Genomic DNA, 17,495 nt, shown 5'->3' with positions numbered 1-17,495 from the left:
GTTGCTTCAGTTTAATATTCTGTTTCATCTTTTTTTTTCTACTATACTGAGGTTCCTCTGCTTTAAACTCCCAAAACAAGCAGCCCTACTTCTAAAGGCCGTCACTCCAATTTGAGGTGCTGGGTGATGTCACACCCAGTCATTAACACTTAGAGATAATTGCGCAACCCAGTCAGGTATCCGGGAATAATAATGTACGCACTGTGGCGTGACAAGCTTTGTAATTTGTGGCAACCTTCAGTAGATTTGCAAAGCTCACGTTTCTGTTCCTGCAGGAGGATTTTCTCCAGATTATGTCACATTAACTCATTACACAGTGTGAAGTCTACATATCAGGCACGCGTTTGCCTCAATCTGCTGTTGTTTGAGTTGCAGTGGAATACGAGGGTCCACGGTGCGGTGGAAGTGAAGTAGCAGGCGGGGTGGCAGTGGCGCGGCAGTCGAGGGCAGGGCGGCACAGGGAAGGAGCGCTGCCGAGGAGCGCGCCGCGAGAACCGAAGGGACGCGTTGATTGACAGTCCGAGGCACGGAGCGCCCCGCGCGGCACACAGGCGGAGCACGCTAATCTCCCCGTGCCCGTCTTGTCAAAGGCATCTCTGTGAAATAGCAGCCAGGGCAGCCTGGCGCAAATAAAGGAGTCTCTATCCATCCCCTGGGCTCGGTATCGGAGTCTTCTCGCCGAATAAACGAGTAAAAGGAAACGCGGCAGCTCTGCGACTTTGTCCCATCCTGTCTTTACCTGTTCAGTCATAACTGGACACAGTCTGGGCTAACCTGGCGTCTCAAAGTGTCCTGGAAACGGGAGTGGATGGACAAAACGGTCAGGTTGCACTTTGCAATCTGAGCCAAAGAAGATTTTGTCGATTCCTTTTGATGGAGTAAAAGGACTGCGCCCGCTGCTTTCAGGACCATTTTGGGGGTTCATTTTTGTTTTCGTTAAATACAGTATAATTGTGATGTGTTTGTGAGTCAAGTGACAAACCCTGGAGCCTTTAAACACTCCTTTTTAATCTTTTTAATTGGAATAACTGTCAGATAACCAGGAGACTCTCGGGGGGGATTTTGGTGCGTAATTTGTGCGGTGTGTGCGGTTGCTGAGCCGCAGAAGTAGTTGTACCTCCCTTCTTCTTCTTCTTCTTTTTAAATACCCATTTTTTTTCCCATGGAGGAAGCGAAATCACAGGTAAAGACTTAAAAAGAGCGGGTTTATTCTCTGTCGCCTGGAACAAACAGGCGGGTCTGATGCGCAGATTCTCCGTAGGATGGTAAATGACCGATGGGGAATCATGAACAGCTCTTCTGAACTCGAAGATGGGACTCGGCATAAAAACCAGGTATGTTGACACAACCTGCGCTGTGGGTTCATGAGGAGTGGTGCTTCTGCTTGGTGCAGTGTTGCCACGCCGGGTTTGGTGGTGTGACTCTCGGGCGAATCTCTCGCACTGTAGAGACAGTAGCTGCACATGAGCTGGTCTCCGACTGCCCGGGCACTGGCACTTATGTTCCTGTCATAATGTCTAAACCCACCCGCAGATCACGCAATCCCCATGGCTACGCGTGCCACAACGCTTCAATGTATTAGTTAGACTACTTGGGATAGAAATAGATGGACTGAGGAGAATAATTTGTAAAATCACGGCGGGAGATTAATGTGAGTGTGAATCAGCCGATAGTTGTTTGCTCATCTCTGCTGCACCTTCAGCAATTCTTCTCAAATCCCCCCCCCCCATGTAAGCCTGGGCTGCACTTGATTTGAATGTCTTGGAAATCGCATTTGAGAGTGTTGAAACATGGCACACGCAGACATCCTCCGGTAGCTATTAACACCCCAGAGCTCTTCAGGCCAGTCCTCCCGCTCGGATGAACTGAGACAGCAGCGGACGTGCGTTGTGTTGCAGCTAGACAAGCTCACTTTGGGGAATAGTCGATGTGTTTTCACAAGGTCAGTAGAGGGTTATTGATGGCCCATGAGGGAGAGGGCTCCCTTTGGAAACACGGAATCGGATTTCGCCTGGCGCCTTTTGGAAAGGCAGAATGATGCACCTTTCTTATTCTCTTGCCCTGTGGGCATGGACTTAGTTATTATGCGACACCACTGAAGAATAATGTAAAGGTGCAGACGTGAGAACTTCCTCAGAGCCAGTGCAAAAGGTTTTGACATAGAAGAGGAGTAAATGACACCAGGAATGTTACATTTTTGGCATTTGAACTTTGCACTTTTTAATAACTGGCCAGGCCTCAGTTTGCTGAAATGTCCAAATTAATTTACCTTAAAAAAGGTAGCAGCTGGGAATATAGATCACCTAATGACTACTCTACTTTAAATAAACAGTTTGGTTCCCTATAAAGGCTCTTTCACCTCCACTTTCACTTCAGCAAAATCAAAAATACACGTGTTTGCTCTCAGCTGGTCGTGGACTGAAGGATGTGGGTTGTACCTTTCATAAGCTACAAGGAAACATGCCTGTGGTCATTTACAAAGCTCGAGAGGTGTCAGACAGTACGTGGCTTCCTGTCTTGTGCTTCAGTAGATTTCATGGCTCGCTCTGAGTCATTCACATGGTGGCACTCTGAACTGGGCCTGTGTTTGAGTATTGATGTATAGTTGCATTAGTATCGATTAACACGAGGCTGTAGTTAATGTTTCATACATTAGAGTTGACTGATTTTCATATAAGCTTTATTCTTCTGAGGTGGAGCTGATCAATGACTGAGAGGATGTGACAAACTTTTAGCCTACTGCCAACAAGCTGCTTTGCCTCTTTTATATCCATTTAAAGGTCATGTGAATAGCTAACATCTCTGCCCTGGATTTGATGATTGTGTGTCCTGTAATACCTGAATTTTCTGTCTCAGATCAGTAAACTTGCCAGAAAAAAGTGTGATAAATTTTGATTATTTTTCATTTCTTTGTTCTTGAAGAAAAAAATCTGAATGACTAAATGAAGTTGCGATATGCTGAGTGGTAAGTCTGGAGGATGAAAAGGCGAAATATGTCCCAACACTCAGTCCTGATCAGACAGCATTGGGGGGATGTTGGATGAGAGGAGAGGTTATGGGAAATGGGGATGGCTAATGCTGATATCTGTCCCTCTCCTATCTGTCTCCTTCTCCTGCACTTGTTATTTTGTTATCACACACAGACACACATAAATACTCTGTCTCTCTCTCTGTGTCAGCCTGTCTCACTCTGTAATCTTGAGCAGTAACACCAAACCTTTATCTCCAGCCTTGTGCTATTGACACAGTCATTTCAGACCCAGTGGGGAGGGATCGGTTAATAGAGATCTGTGGTCTCTTGTTTGTATGGATATTACAAAACACGGCCCAGTATTTGTCTGGTAACTCTGCATATTTGATTTGCTGCTGTAAGCGTGCTGTCACCCGTGCCCTTTTGTAACAGATGGAGGCCAGTTAGAGTAAAACGGAGCTTCAAGTGCAACTTAAAATCAGCCTTGAAATCTAATTCACCGGATAATAGGCAATAGGAGACTGAGGCTACGCGCTCCAATATGCTTTTGTATACAAAAATGAGACACTTGAAAGAAACAAAATGGCTACTATGGATTACAGTATAATAAGAGGATGCAACAGTGACACATCCATACAAAGTATTTGTAATGAAAAGAAAAGAAAGCTGAGATAAGTCAAGGTTGTTGCTTGCCATTATCACCATGTGAGGAAAATTAAAGTGATGGGTCTAAAAATGTTCTTCTTTTCTCCAAGATTGCTCAAGAAAAACAAAAATGTAATTCACACGAAGAACAAGGGATGTGATATTGTGCTGTGAAAACACCAATATTGATTTTTTTGGTATAGCCGTTTCCTTGGCATCATTCATGTCACATCTATATGTCTGTTTGTTTCTCCTCATTACCACACATGACCCATGCATGCACACACACACAAACACAAACTATAGCTGAGAAGTCAGTGAGTCGCCCACTCGTGTTGAAGGTAATCAATAACACTCTGAGAACTCCAAACTTTCCAAAGCACTGAAAGGACTGTTTGTGTGTATGAGTAGAATACAGCGATGACTTACCAGCTCACACACTGAAATACACACACGTTGCACAAAAGAGGTATATATTAGGTATATATTTCAGAGATTTTTATAGCCCAAGCTTTATTTACAACATTTACCCAGTCACAAAATCACATCAATAGGTTATCAAATCATTTAACTAGTTCAGATGTTTATGTATCTCCAACACATCACACACAAAGCTGCAAAAAAAAGGAGGAAGGTTTGCCTTGACAGCACATGCACACACACACACACACACACACACACACACACACACACACACTAGGCTCACATCCATCAAAAACACACTCGGCAGTGACCCAACCCAGAAATTATATCAGGCTTGTGTGACAGCCATGGCACACACACACACACACACACACACAAACACCTCTGCCAGGATTTATCAATCTGCACTAACTCACTTTGATACACCTCGCCAACATGTGGTAACTGTGGCTCATCAGGCAGAACCCAGAGGCCTTGACTATCCTCCATGTACACATCTTTCTACATATCTTATAATTAGGGTTGGGCAATTTTTGGAAAGTATCTAATTGTCTAATTTCTGGCCAATATTGCAAATACAATTTAAATGGTGATTATCCTCTATAAAATAAACTATAGGCCTATACATTAAAGATGATTGTACCAAGCATAATCACAAAGGTATCTTATTTCTACATGAATAGAATCACATTGAATAATGCAGTTGTTTGGTGTTGAGGACCTCCCAACGTTGTTTTTCTTTATTAACTAAGATATGACATTAGTGGTATACTTGACATGAGTAGTATTCAAATGTAATCCTGATGTTCAACTTGGCTTTATATTTATTGGTAACAGCTGCATAGTTGGCCACTTATGATAACGACAAACTGCTGGTACGACTGGTTTTTAACATAAATAACGATACAGAGTGGTGTTTCTTCTTCCTTAAAACCATCTTTGGTCAAGTTTAAATTTACAGACACCAGCATGCTTTTTTGTTGTTTTGCCAACTCAAAGAATTAATGTTAATTAACTATAACTGAGTAAATTTGCAGTTGTCATTATATCAGAAGAAATCAACAACTGCAAGCTTAAACCTTCACAACAGTTTGTTAAGACACTGTTATTTAAATGATAAATATTATGGCAGCTCTTGCAATTTGAAAATGGTAACCTTTCAAATCGCAATTTTGATCAATTGTTCAGCACAGCTAAAAATGCTGTATTATTTAACTTTAAGCCGATACATGTTAAGTATATGTGTCTTAGACTTGTGCCATAATATTTCATATTACAAGCGCGTGAGACATGTTTCTAATTGCTAGGTACCGCTAACGTGAAATGACTTTTCAATCACAATATAACAGTGACTTGAGAGGTGAAAACTGTAGCTTTCTACTGTATGTGTGAGATGTGGGATGGCTGGTTTTGTGGGTATCCTTGTCAAACTAATGAACCTGCTGAGCTGGCTGGAGGTATAGGAGGCAGTGTGGACTGGAGCAGAGCAAAGCAGAGAGAGTTCCCTGGTTCACTGAGCCTGTGATTTCCCTGTGGGGGGTCCTGCTATGGCAGCAATGCAACTCTAACAACCTCGGCTTTTGTCTCCCCATGCCCCGCTCTGGGTGGCATCGAGGAAACACCCGCCAGCAAAAGTTTTCAAGCCCCAAAAAGTGCTTCATTCATTTGTCTGATCACTTTCTCACGTTTAGTTTATGTGTGGGCGCCTTTGTCAGTACAGATGTTAACTCTCACAAGAAGACGTACCACTTGTAATATGAGTGCAAGGTTTTTGTGTTTGCCTATGTGTGTGCATCCAGCTATACATAGATCGCTGTTGAGGAGAGATTGATTAAATTAGGCCATGTCAGGCTGTGTTTGTTACAATATGTGTTTAATATAAATATATAAAAAGACAATTGTGTGGGTCTGTGTATGTCGTGCTTGTGTCGTCATGTGCTTCTATAAGTGCATTGTTCCTTTTAAACAAGAGCAGAGAGGTGGAAGTAGAGGGAGAGTTATTCAATTTGTCAAGAAAAAAACAATCCTTCAGTGTCATGGATTTCCCTTCTTTTTCAGTTCTTCATAACAACACCGCCTTTTTATTGGCATGCACTATAATGAATGTCAAAGCTTTAATGTTACAGAGTTTTTCATCTTCTAGTGGGCATGTTCTCCTCACACACAAATGCTTTTCTAATCGCCTCTCTTCTTTTGATCCTTTTTTTTAATCATTACATTATCTTCCTTTTAGCATTGGACACATCTATATATCATATAAGCTTTGTATAGCTGAGACCAAATGTTTTAGTATTGTTGAATTGTGGGATCAAAACCTAAGTGGTTCACAGGAGTGTAGGCCTATTGTTAGAATGAAGTTATGAATGTGTGAGAGGAGTGTGTGTGTTGGTGGATCAAAGCGGTAACGAGCCATTACTGTCAAGTTGTTACGTAAGTGAAGAGTGCTTTTACATAGAAAGTGATATAGTGCCTTAATGGAGAAGTGTGCTATTTTGTTTAGGTTTCTGCTGGAGACAGATGGGGCCATTTTGTGAAACATGCATGTACAGTAGCCCTGTGAAACTAGGGGCTTTACCAGTCTGAAGGTTATAAATGACGGCAGTTGTCCCATGTGCTTTGGGCCTTGCTCATCCTCTATCCACCTTTGTTATCTGACCCTCACGCTCTTCTATGTCTTTTTTTTCTCATTTCCTCCCTTCTACATCTCTTGCTGACATGAGGGGACAGGACATTTCAATATCAGATTTCTAGTGCTGCAAGGTGGCTAGGAGGCCTTGAGAGACAAGGAAGGACAGGAACAAGAGCGAAAACAGGAGTCGATAAAAGCAGAAGAATAAAAATAAGAGCCAGAGTAGAGACACAAAAGAGTAACCCAGAGTAGAGTAAAAAGGACACAGGAGGGTTGGAAAGTATGAATCACAGTGGGTCCCAGATCAGCGTTGAGCAGAAAGCAGGCTAGCTGGGGGCACTTGTACCTTTGCAAGATGACGCTGATATATTCCAGCTGCTCAGAATCCCACATACCTCCAACAAAGGATTGTTATCAGATATACCACACATTGCTGTTGGAGGAAAGACAGACTTTTTCCACAGTCAACTCTTGGATCAGTTACAAGGCTCATCACAGAAGCCCCAAAGCATCACCAAGGGCTCTCTTGCATCCAAAACAACAGTTGCAATGGAAAGTAATTGTGTGTAATTTATTCGTGATTCTTGGTAATTGTGTTGATTTTGTGCACTACATATGCTTTAGCGCATTTGTGAGTGTGAGGATGTGTGTTGGTATACACACATGTAATTACATGTCAGTATATATGTGTGGGCGAGCATAATGTACATGGTCACTCTGAACCCTCTGTGCCTTTGTGCCTTTGAATGGATATGAAGAAAGTAAAGCTCTGAAGGAAACATTAGGAAGGTACCGCAGAGCAAGGTTATACTCTACCTCCCAGAGCATGTATTGACAGATGTGTCAGCAAGCTGACCTGATGGGCAGGGTTTCACAGTGGAAGAGCTAAAAGTGTGAGAGAGAGAGAGAGTGAGGGAAAGAGGGAGACTAGGCAGGGTAAGGCATTAGATTTCCATCTGCAGAATCCAGCCTCTTGTGCATGTTTGTGTGTGTGTGTGTGTGTGTGTGTGTGTGTGTGGGTGCCATATCTGTTCAGAAAGAAATAATCATGAACGTGAAACACTCAAATGGAAAGATAAATGTGCATACCCCCCCCCACCCCCCACCCCACCCCCGTGCTATTTTACTCTGGAAGACAGTAATATCACCATTCTGCAATTTATCATTCACTTCTCTGCTAAATCATCATTAAAATGCCTCGGAAATCACCTGTGAGAGACAGAGGAGAGGTGTGCAGATGGAGGGAAAAGAGTGGGCTGGAAATGAGGTAGAGTGGTGGAGTGAGGGATGAGAGAGACACAGTGTGTGCATGTGTTACAGAGTTCAGTCATCTTGATGGACAACTAGCCAGGCCCATTCCACTGACAGATTGGGCTCTATCTCCATAGTTGCAGTAAGAAGTGTCCAATTTCCTCCTGGCGATTTCAATCTAAGAGTTAAAGAGCTCCGCTCATGTGACGCTTGAGTCTCAGACAGACAAACAGAGATGTGAGATTAGGGGCCTGCTTTTAAGGGTACATACTTCCCACGACATAATGTACTTTTTCTTTTTTTTCCCCTGGGCTCGTCATTAATCAACGCTCGCAAACACTCATGCATGCAGGCGCGCAAGCACAACAAATCACGTACACACACAAGCACAATTCCCCTTTGTGATGGGTTACGTGTCTGACTAAGAATGCAGACTGAACAGTAAATAATAAGGGAATTAATTAGACTATGAAAATCCAGTGAATAATTTATGATAAATGGAGAAGTTTAATCAAGCAATCAATCTACTCTGGCCACCGGATCTGGAGCAGAAGAATATCACAGGAGGACGGAGGGAGGGAGGATGGGAATGTTGTTTTAACTAAACATAAACCAGTTTAACACACAATCCCAATGAAAACTGCTGGGATGCAGAGAATGCCTACTTAGAGCTGACTGTTAAAATAGTGATGCTAGAGTGTGGCATCTGTTCCTCTGCCAGTGTACTGAGGGCCTTTTTATCTTGGTGTTAAACTGCCAATGCACCTGTGATTGAGCTGCGTTCCTCTCTAACTCCCTCATACTTGGTAAATCACATTATTGGTTCTCCTCTGAGCCAAATGGAGTCATTTCCTCAGAAAACTGACTTCATATATTTACCTGCTAATGACTTGTTTAAGCTAACGTTGACAACATAATAGCATCATTATGGGCCAGCCACCATCAGGTGTCTCAAGGTTAATAGCAACATTAATTGAGTAGAAGGATGAAGGCCGAGAAATCCTTGTTGTCCCTATTAAGTAGTATTCTTGATCTGTGAATTGGATGCAAATACTTTAAGATTTCCTCGTTATCCGTTGCCACATTGACTGAATGTATCAGAAAAACACAAGCCTCAATGACCGATAATCATTTTCACAGATAGATATATATATATATATTTTAGGTTCAGGGACAAGTACTTTGCTTTTATAAAGCCAAACTGAATTTGAATTGATGAGATCCTGCACCAAAAAACAAGTCTTTCCTTTAAAAATGTGCCAAGGATAATACTGACCACAAGCCATATCTCATTGTCAGCACATCTTCAGTATCATCCGTGCATAGCAAAACAGTTCCCACTGACGGATACAGCATGTTCACTCAACTGAAACAAAAATTAGTTTTTACATCTGTCATAAGCAGAGTGAGACGAGAACTTCATGAAAGAGGTTAGGTGACTGATAGGAGGATGAGAAAAGCATTAGGAACGAGGATAGTTTTAGGGGAGAGATAAAAAGTGAAATGATGCATAAAAAATATTCAGAACTAGACAGAGAGGGAGGCACAAAGAGATGCAGAGATGTATTTATTGCAGCTTTCCTATTAAACAGTTATGACAAACTCATGGCTAATATATTAACAGACTTATCCACCAACATCCATTATTTATTCATCATCAAAAATTCAATCTGGCAGACTGTGTGCTATTATTCAGATGTGCTGGGGGAAAGTGGCACATTTGAATAAATGAAGAATTGTAGGACTCACTCCCATGGCTTGTTGTTATTCCGAAACCCTTGCTTTAAATTATTCAAACATTAAATCAATCAAAAAATGTAGGAGATGGATTGATGTTGAAAAAAAAAAATCCACCTCCCTAGCTCACATAGCGGGATTTATTATATCTTTGGGAAGAAACATTTTATTGTTCTTGGCCCATTAAAAAAAAAGAAATCAGACTTATCAAAACTGTTGGAAGTGGCTCTGTCGTACACCATCTGGCTTGTGTTTTTCATTAGCAGGAAAGGAAAACATTATGTTTTCTGCACGTTTCAACTTGCATCCCATTTCAGGGCAGTTTCTGACCCCCTGCTATGGCCGCAGAAGCCAAATTTATATTTACTATATTTGGTTTGTTGCATCTGGTGAAATTGTGCACCTCTCGGCAATACCTAAGTCTGAATGAGATTGGATATGGAAATGTAGAGTACTGCAGACCAGTAGTTTCTGCTGATGTTGTGGAACTTGGCAGGGTGGAGAGCAGGACATATTCCTCAGAGAAACAAACACTTGCGCATACAGACACATGCACACACATACTCTTCAGTTGCTGTAGTACAGTACAGGAAAACAGGAAAAAAAATGGATATCATTTATCTTTAACTGCAAATTAACGTAATACTTTCTCTAATCTCCCTAATACTGTCTAGAGTCTACAGCCATGCTAGGGGCTCTGTGAGACATTTGGCACAACAGTGAGCTAAATTAGAGCTAAAAACTTTAGCATGCGACATGCTCACATTCTCACAATGACAATGCTAACATGCTGATGTTTAGCGGGTATAATGTTTACTTTATTCACCGTCTAAGTTGAGTGTGTTAGCATGCTAACATTTGCTAATTAGAACTGAACACAAAGTTCAACTGAGACGGATTGTAATATAATTTAAGTTTTGAAGGCATTTGGTCATAATACAAAGTATTGGGCAATTTTAAATTTTGACCTGATGACGGCACTAGATGAAAAGTTAAAGGATCACCAAATGTATACTGGTTCATCCTGTGGGGAATAGGAATGTCTGAACCAAATGTAATTGCAAGCCATCCATAAATTGTTGAGATATGTTGAGTCTGGAATAAAGTGTAAAGACGGACATTGCCATCCCTAGAGTCCTGCCGCTAACATGGCTAAAAGAGGAGTATAATAATGTGAGTAGTAAGTGTACAGCACAACCAACTGGGCAGTTTTGGTTAGTGAAATCCCAGCATACTTGTCTTTACTGACATTATGTTTGACTTAGCTGAAGTTGATGCAGGCAGTAGACATAATGGCCACCTGTACAATAAAATTCAATGTAATACAATCAGTCTTTCCCCTAAGATGGAGTTGTAGCAGCAGAGGTCAAGCATCAAAAACAGTTTTGTGCATCTGCTAGCACCAGAAGGGCTCTTGAGGGCCAAGTCCATAGGCATACAGTATCTTGAGCATAACTTTCTTCTTTTGATCAGCCAGTCTTTTAAACTCATCTGGAAATTCAGTCATGTGATTTGATAAACAAGCTACTAGATTACAAGAATTGGCTAGCTAGCTGTCATTCATTGTTCCAATTATTCACTCTCAACTGGCCCTTAGTCCAGAATTAACTTGCATCACCACATTGTTGTATTATCAATGTTCATTTACATGTTTCTTGTTTATATGTTCACAGGTGTGTGAATTGACCTGGTTATGAAGCGTCCTTAGGGCAAAATAATAACCTATAATGTTAGTTTCTAAAGAGATGAGACAGAGCCCTCTCCTACTCCTCGTCTCCTCAGCAGCGGCGGTCATATTTATAGGGGAAACACTGAACATTACCCAGGTCGTAATAGTGTCAATAGTGTTGAGATTGTGTCAGAGGGCTATTTATTAAACTCTGTAGGATTTGTTAAAGCCTTAGTTCTGTTGTTGTATTTGATTGCAGTTGTTTTTGTAACAGTATCCAAGGACTTGGCCAACATATTGCCCAAACACTGCAGTGCTCAGTCACTTGGCTTACTGTCTGTGGTATATTCAAGTGCTGCAATTGGATCTGCACAATACAATGGGATACAATACGCTTAAATCTCTCTGAACTTTAGAAAAATTGGCCAATAATGGAAGACAGGCTGACCAGCTTTGTGCTCTCTTTTTGTAAGTATCTCGCTGTCAATGATCCTCGACATTCTGTCTAACTTATGTGTTCTCCCAGCCTACGCTGTGTCTTGAGGGGCTGAAAATAAAGTCAAGCAGGTCAAGTGTAGTCTCTTTATAACAAGGCACAGCCTGTCCAGTTCCAGTATTTCCTGTTCACTCATATATCAGAATCAGAAATACTTTATTGATCCCCGGGGGGATATTGCACAGTACCGGTGCTCCCATTTAAGAGTAGAAAGTAGCATAATTTAGAACTAAGAGTATGTACAAAATATAAAAATAAGAAATAGAAAATACAAAATATACACATTTACAGTATTTAAGTGAAATATATATATATATATATACTCGTTTTAGACAAACTTGTTCATAACATTGAGGTATCAGGTTAGATTTGGAGTCTAGAAACTAAATCTTGGCTTAGATATACAGTTCAGAAGCAGTACATGAAATAATGACATGAAATATTGGATTGTTTCAGTATACAGCATACAGAGTATGAGTAAGCATAGAGAATGGACAACAGGACAAGGGATTTTAGTATTTCCCAGTTTTGTTGTCCCACCAGCTGTAAAGTGCTTTGCGAAACGTGAAGGTTAAAAAGCGCTATTTAAGTGAGATCATTTACCATTTTAAAATATAGCTTTAAAACGGTTCCATTTTCATTCTACATGATACGCTACCTCACTTTCATCTTTAATCTCCATTGGAATTCTAAAATGAATCTTTCCGGCTACGTGGCCAGATAATCAGGTACTTGTAGTTCCAGTATAAGTTAGCCTGGTATTGTAAAAGCTCTTATAGAGCCTGTCACAGCACAGCACAGTCTCGGCCATTTGTCTGCCACCTTCAGTCAAATCTTCCTTACAGATGCAATGTCTAATAGATGAAGTTTGTAAGAGATGGGGATGGACTACAGAGAGTGTGAGAGAACTTATTAGAGAAAAAAGTCCGATACCCAGAGACTTTTGAGAGAAGCAGGGCTTGGAGAAACATGTAAAAAGTAAAAATATAACACTGAGATGTCTCAGTTAGCCTCAGTTTTTATTTTTTTCCACCCTGAATTTGTGACTAGACAGAAATGGTAATTGTCACATAATCACTGACAAATCTCGAAAATTGTTCTTCAGCTTTGTTTTGGTGCCTTTCCTTAATCTTCCTTGCATGTTAAACTTATGCTCTCTCTCTCTCTCTCTCTCTGCCTCGCTCACTTGGGGAATAGAATCTGGCAGGCTTCTCACAGGCGTCTATAATGTGCTAACATAAGAAATCAATCAGACTCACAGTATTTCTACAGCCCCTCAGCTCACATTGATTTATTGCAAATGTGTTGAAGATGAAGAGAGAAACTCTTTAGCACTGTGGGGCAGAGTGGTCAAGGGGAGTGGATGAAGGAGAGAAGGATGAGGGGACGGTGACAGCTTTGGAATGAGAGGTGAGGGGGAGGAGTGAGAAAAGAGGAGGGATCTCGGTCTGCTGACCTCTGTTTTGGTAGGCTGACCTTGTTCACCTCGGGGTCAACTCACTGTCTGTCATCAACCAGCCAGGCAGAGAAAATGATGATAACGTACTTTATATTTTAGATGGTTGTGATGTGTTTGCTGTGTGCTGTGGTTTTTCCAGTATGTGGGGGCACGACAGCTGCTGTCAGCCTGTCGCGGGATGGGTCAGGGGTCACAAAGATGGTGGTGGCTTGGATTCCCACCAGACATTATCAGTAAACTAACCTGACAAACATAACTGTGCAATGGTATTGAGCATTGTAACTTCAGCATCTTGTGTGTTGATACTACTCCTGATATTATTTGTCACCTTCGTGTCATAATTCACTTAAAACTTTGACTTGACATGACCTTTTTTAAATGTTCCCCCGGATTCATGAGCATCACTGTTAAAATGTGGGATCTTTTTTAAAAAATGTCTGCTGTTTTCTAAACTAAATCATTACCATATTAAAGTGGTAATCTGTACCTAATGCATTTTGTAATGGGTTTTTGACTGTTGTTACTGATTTGAGTCACTTTCAATCTTAACATTTTTTTTTAACTCAAAACAAATTATCTCGCCGTTGCCACTCAATTATGACTCAGAGCAATTTCATATTTCATGCTCGCACAGCTCAGGGGGGATCTGGAGGGATGCCTCACCCGTAAATTTTGTTTTCTATTTTATACATCTCAAGAGTGAAAGGCTTATTTATCCGTTTTGGAGAAGATGACGGTTGGAGGGGGGAGACAGAGGAAGTAAGAGCTCAATAGTAGCTTGGTGTATTTATATCATGGGCATACACTTAGAGACACCAAAGGGGGCTGATGGAGATGAGGATTGAAGTGGATTACTGAGATAGGACAGCACCACCGAGAGAATGAAATCTTATGTTTATATTAGGCTTTCATAAAATACATGAGCAGTAAAAACATACGCTTGTCCTCGGCCATATGCAGCTCAGCAGAGCGGCTGAGGCCCTCTCTCTCTCTCTCTGCGGGGGCTGCAAGGCTGATTGAAGGGGTTAAAGAGGAGATTAAAGTGATAATGTACATCTCTAATCCCCAGCATTTTAAGAGGGCAAAGAGGCGAAACTGCCTCCAACCACAGAGCCGGACATAAAGATGGTGGCCATCGGGGTCAGCCATTGCCATGGCAACAGATTATTCAGAATAATTATCTGCCATATGTGCCTTGTCACAATTAGAAGTTGGCTGTGAGCTGGGTCACGGGTCAAATGCTGATCAGAGTGTTTGAGGTAACCCCCCATACGCCATTTATTAGAATAAAGTTCAGCTTGCTTATCGCATCTGTCACATGAGCCACAGTCACGTAACCTGCACTCCTCCACTTCTAAGCAGATATTCTTAGAGATCTGATGCTACCAGCTACACCACTTTGTTGCAGTGACTTGCTCCAAATGTCATTGCATACTGTGCGTATTGAGCTTTCAATAGCCTTTTTCTTTTTTTCAATAATAGATCTTACAAAATGAAAATCTGGAAATGAATAAAATGGATTTATGATTTCAATCAGAATACTAAGCTTCTTGAATCGACTTTTTGGCTGAGTAGCAAGGAACGGAAATGACTGTGAGAGGAGAGTTCGCAAATGTGAGCTGACAGAGGCTCGGGAAAAGAAAAAAGAAAAACTTTTGTGGTTTGTTCTCACAACCAAGCCTTCCATTAGGAGTCCAGACGTTTTAACTCATCACTGCTTCCGTTCTCCCGCAGGACTTATACAGAGAACGCTTCATTTCCCATAAAGCAGTGTTCACACTAGTACCCTGGGAAAAGCAACAACAAGGTGCAAAGTGGTTTATCCATTATAGTGGATCATTTATTCTGTCACTTTGGCCCACGTGAGAAAAGTCATTTGGAGTGAGATACCTCTCTACACTGTTTACCATCCTGTAAAGCAGAAATGGGAAATTCATCTTTCAAAATCGCTGTTAATTAATTTGGAAAAGTTACTCACCCGAATAATACCAAGAAAAACAGCTTTGATACTTGCCATCTACTGTTTTCTTCTTAACAACTTGGTACTTCTTACTTACTCATTTTCATACTGTAGACATATACTGCATCCAGCAACAAAACATCTTCAAGTGGCAATCTCTATTCAGATTGAGTCTCTCCATCTGACTGTGGATTTGGTATGAAACAGTTTGAGGCTCCCCGGGGAAGTGCGAAACGCGACAGCTTAACCAGTTTTTAAAACACTCAGGATACCTTGGGCTTATTACTGCAAGCTGTCAGATTGTGTGAGATGCACAGTGACACTGCTCTTCTCTGATCAAATTTGTCACATCATGCCAGGCAGGATCACAGGGTGGAGGCACTGCCGACACGTTTAGGAGAGAGCCTGGATGTGTTCAGACAAGCTACTTACGTTTAAAAACCAATTAAGCCCCATGCACTACTTCCATCTATGGTCTATTAGATTGTCACCCATCACTATTAGGAGACACTCGGAGCCCTCTGGCATTCTGGGAAAATAATTACATTCTTTCTGCGTCATAATTATTGCCTTGAAAGTGTCTCTTTCGAACACTAACAAAGCAAGCTCTTGCTCCTTCTGTCTCCCCATTCCTCTCTCTCCCCAAGCTCTGCCTTTCTCATCTCGTGCCTGTTGTCTCTCGAGACACTAATGAAGTGGTTTAATCTCGTAACTCCGGAGAAATTGTCAGCAGAGGAGCGCATTCATTAACTTCCTGCTTGTATTCCTTTTAAAGTTTCCACACTTTCAGAATGCGCCTACTATATAAACATGTTTACCATCATCACTTACTGTTACTTTTACACTCATCTAGAATTGTCGTAGCGTTTACATGCATTTTTGGGAATTGATTAGTCAAAATGAAACTAATGCAGTTTTGTGCTCTGAAAAGTTTGGTAGTACATTCATTTCCATTCGCAACTTTACTCAACTCTATGAATCCTCACAAATCCAATCTGTTACCATCTTGATTCTATTACTGTGTAATGTCTATAGGAGGACTTCAGTTAGCTGCTCATCTGATGCTGTTGTGTTAATGCAGAACAATTAGAGAATGTATGTACCGTATGTACCTACACATTGAGGCAAGTTAGACATGTCACATGAAGTTAGTTTGAGTTATTACATACATGTAGTTCCACTTGGGTAGTGAACAGCTTGTCTGTTGCTTCCAGAGCGTGACTGATGTTTAGCGCCGGCTAACCACACTCAACTGGTCTATTTATGCAGTCACTCTACTTTGATTTAGTCCTTGCATTCTTCAGAGTGTTCATTTGGATTACATTTTCTTTGACATTGCTTTGCTGCATTCATGGGAAAAAATGACAGTTGTGGCAGTTCCTTTTACAAACAGCCAGAGAGCAAGCCACTGCTTCTGCTCTCATATTTGCCAGCTCCTGAGTCCCGAGGATTCAGACTGTTGACTTAAGATCTTAGCTTTTCAGAATAAAGTGTACCTCCATTTTACATCTCTCTGCTACACTAAAGCTGTCACAGTTCTTTCTTTTTTATTTGGAGAATAGTGTTACAGTATGGCGCTTTGTGCTAGATTTTCAATTTGGATTGCATTAACTCTGCCTTCATCAGTTGTTTATGTAACAGCTTTTCAAAATATGCAACATTATCTCTCCATGAAATGTAAGAATTTTGCTGTATGAAGTCTCAAACTGCTGCATGATTTCTGTATGATATAACCACGTTAGATTAAAATGTTGCATTAACCAATGTTGAGGAGATGTGAAGCTTGCATGCATCTAGTTTAGTTTCTTCAAATACAAAGGCCAGATTATCCTTATTATTATTAACAACCTATTATTAGTTTTGTGAACTGAAAATAATAGAAAAGAAAAGCAAAGACTGGATACATTCTACATGAAGCATACATCTAGTACGTGTTTCTGCCTTAATTGACTTGATTTCACACTCTTATGACATTAATAGTTTCCACTAAGGTAACTTTCCATTGCTTTCCGAATCTATCTCCATGTATTTACTTTTTGCAGTGTGTCTTGTGTATAATGTTTATTCATATTTCTTCAATTGTTAGAGCATGACTGTAAGCTGTAAGAGTTGTATTTCACATTTGCCAAAACTAAACATGTACTCACACTGAAACTGAAACTCAACTCATTTTCAACAAGTTGCACAGTTTTATAAACACTTCCCTGTTGCTGATTCCACCTCTTGAAAAGGCAGTGATCAAACCCCCGCACTCT

The 17,495-nt window shown here is 41.0% G+C and overlaps 1 protein-coding gene across 2 annotated transcripts in view; it reads left to right on the top strand.

Annotated features, from left to right (window-relative positions):
* The first annotated feature begins 1,262 nt into the window (after positions 1 to 1,262).
* fibcd1b (fibrinogen C domain containing 1b) overlaps positions 1,263 to 17,495 on the top strand; it is a 91,125-nt gene continuing 74,892 nt past the window's right edge. For both annotated transcript variants that reach the window (XM_070924699.1, XM_070924698.1), the window contains exon 1: positions 1,263 to 1,334. In XM_070924699.1, coding sequence (XP_070780800.1) covers positions 1,263 to 1,334 — 72 coding nt within the window. The remainder of the gene's footprint in view (positions 1,335 to 17,495) is intronic.

This window comes from Enoplosus armatus, chromosome 18, assembly GCF_043641665.1.
Source record: "Enoplosus armatus isolate fEnoArm2 chromosome 18, fEnoArm2.hap1, whole genome shotgun sequence".
Classification (NCBI taxonomy): domain Eukaryota; kingdom Metazoa; phylum Chordata; class Actinopteri; order Centrarchiformes; family Enoplosidae; genus Enoplosus; species Enoplosus armatus.
This window is presented reverse-complemented; position numbering and strand designations above follow the sequence as displayed.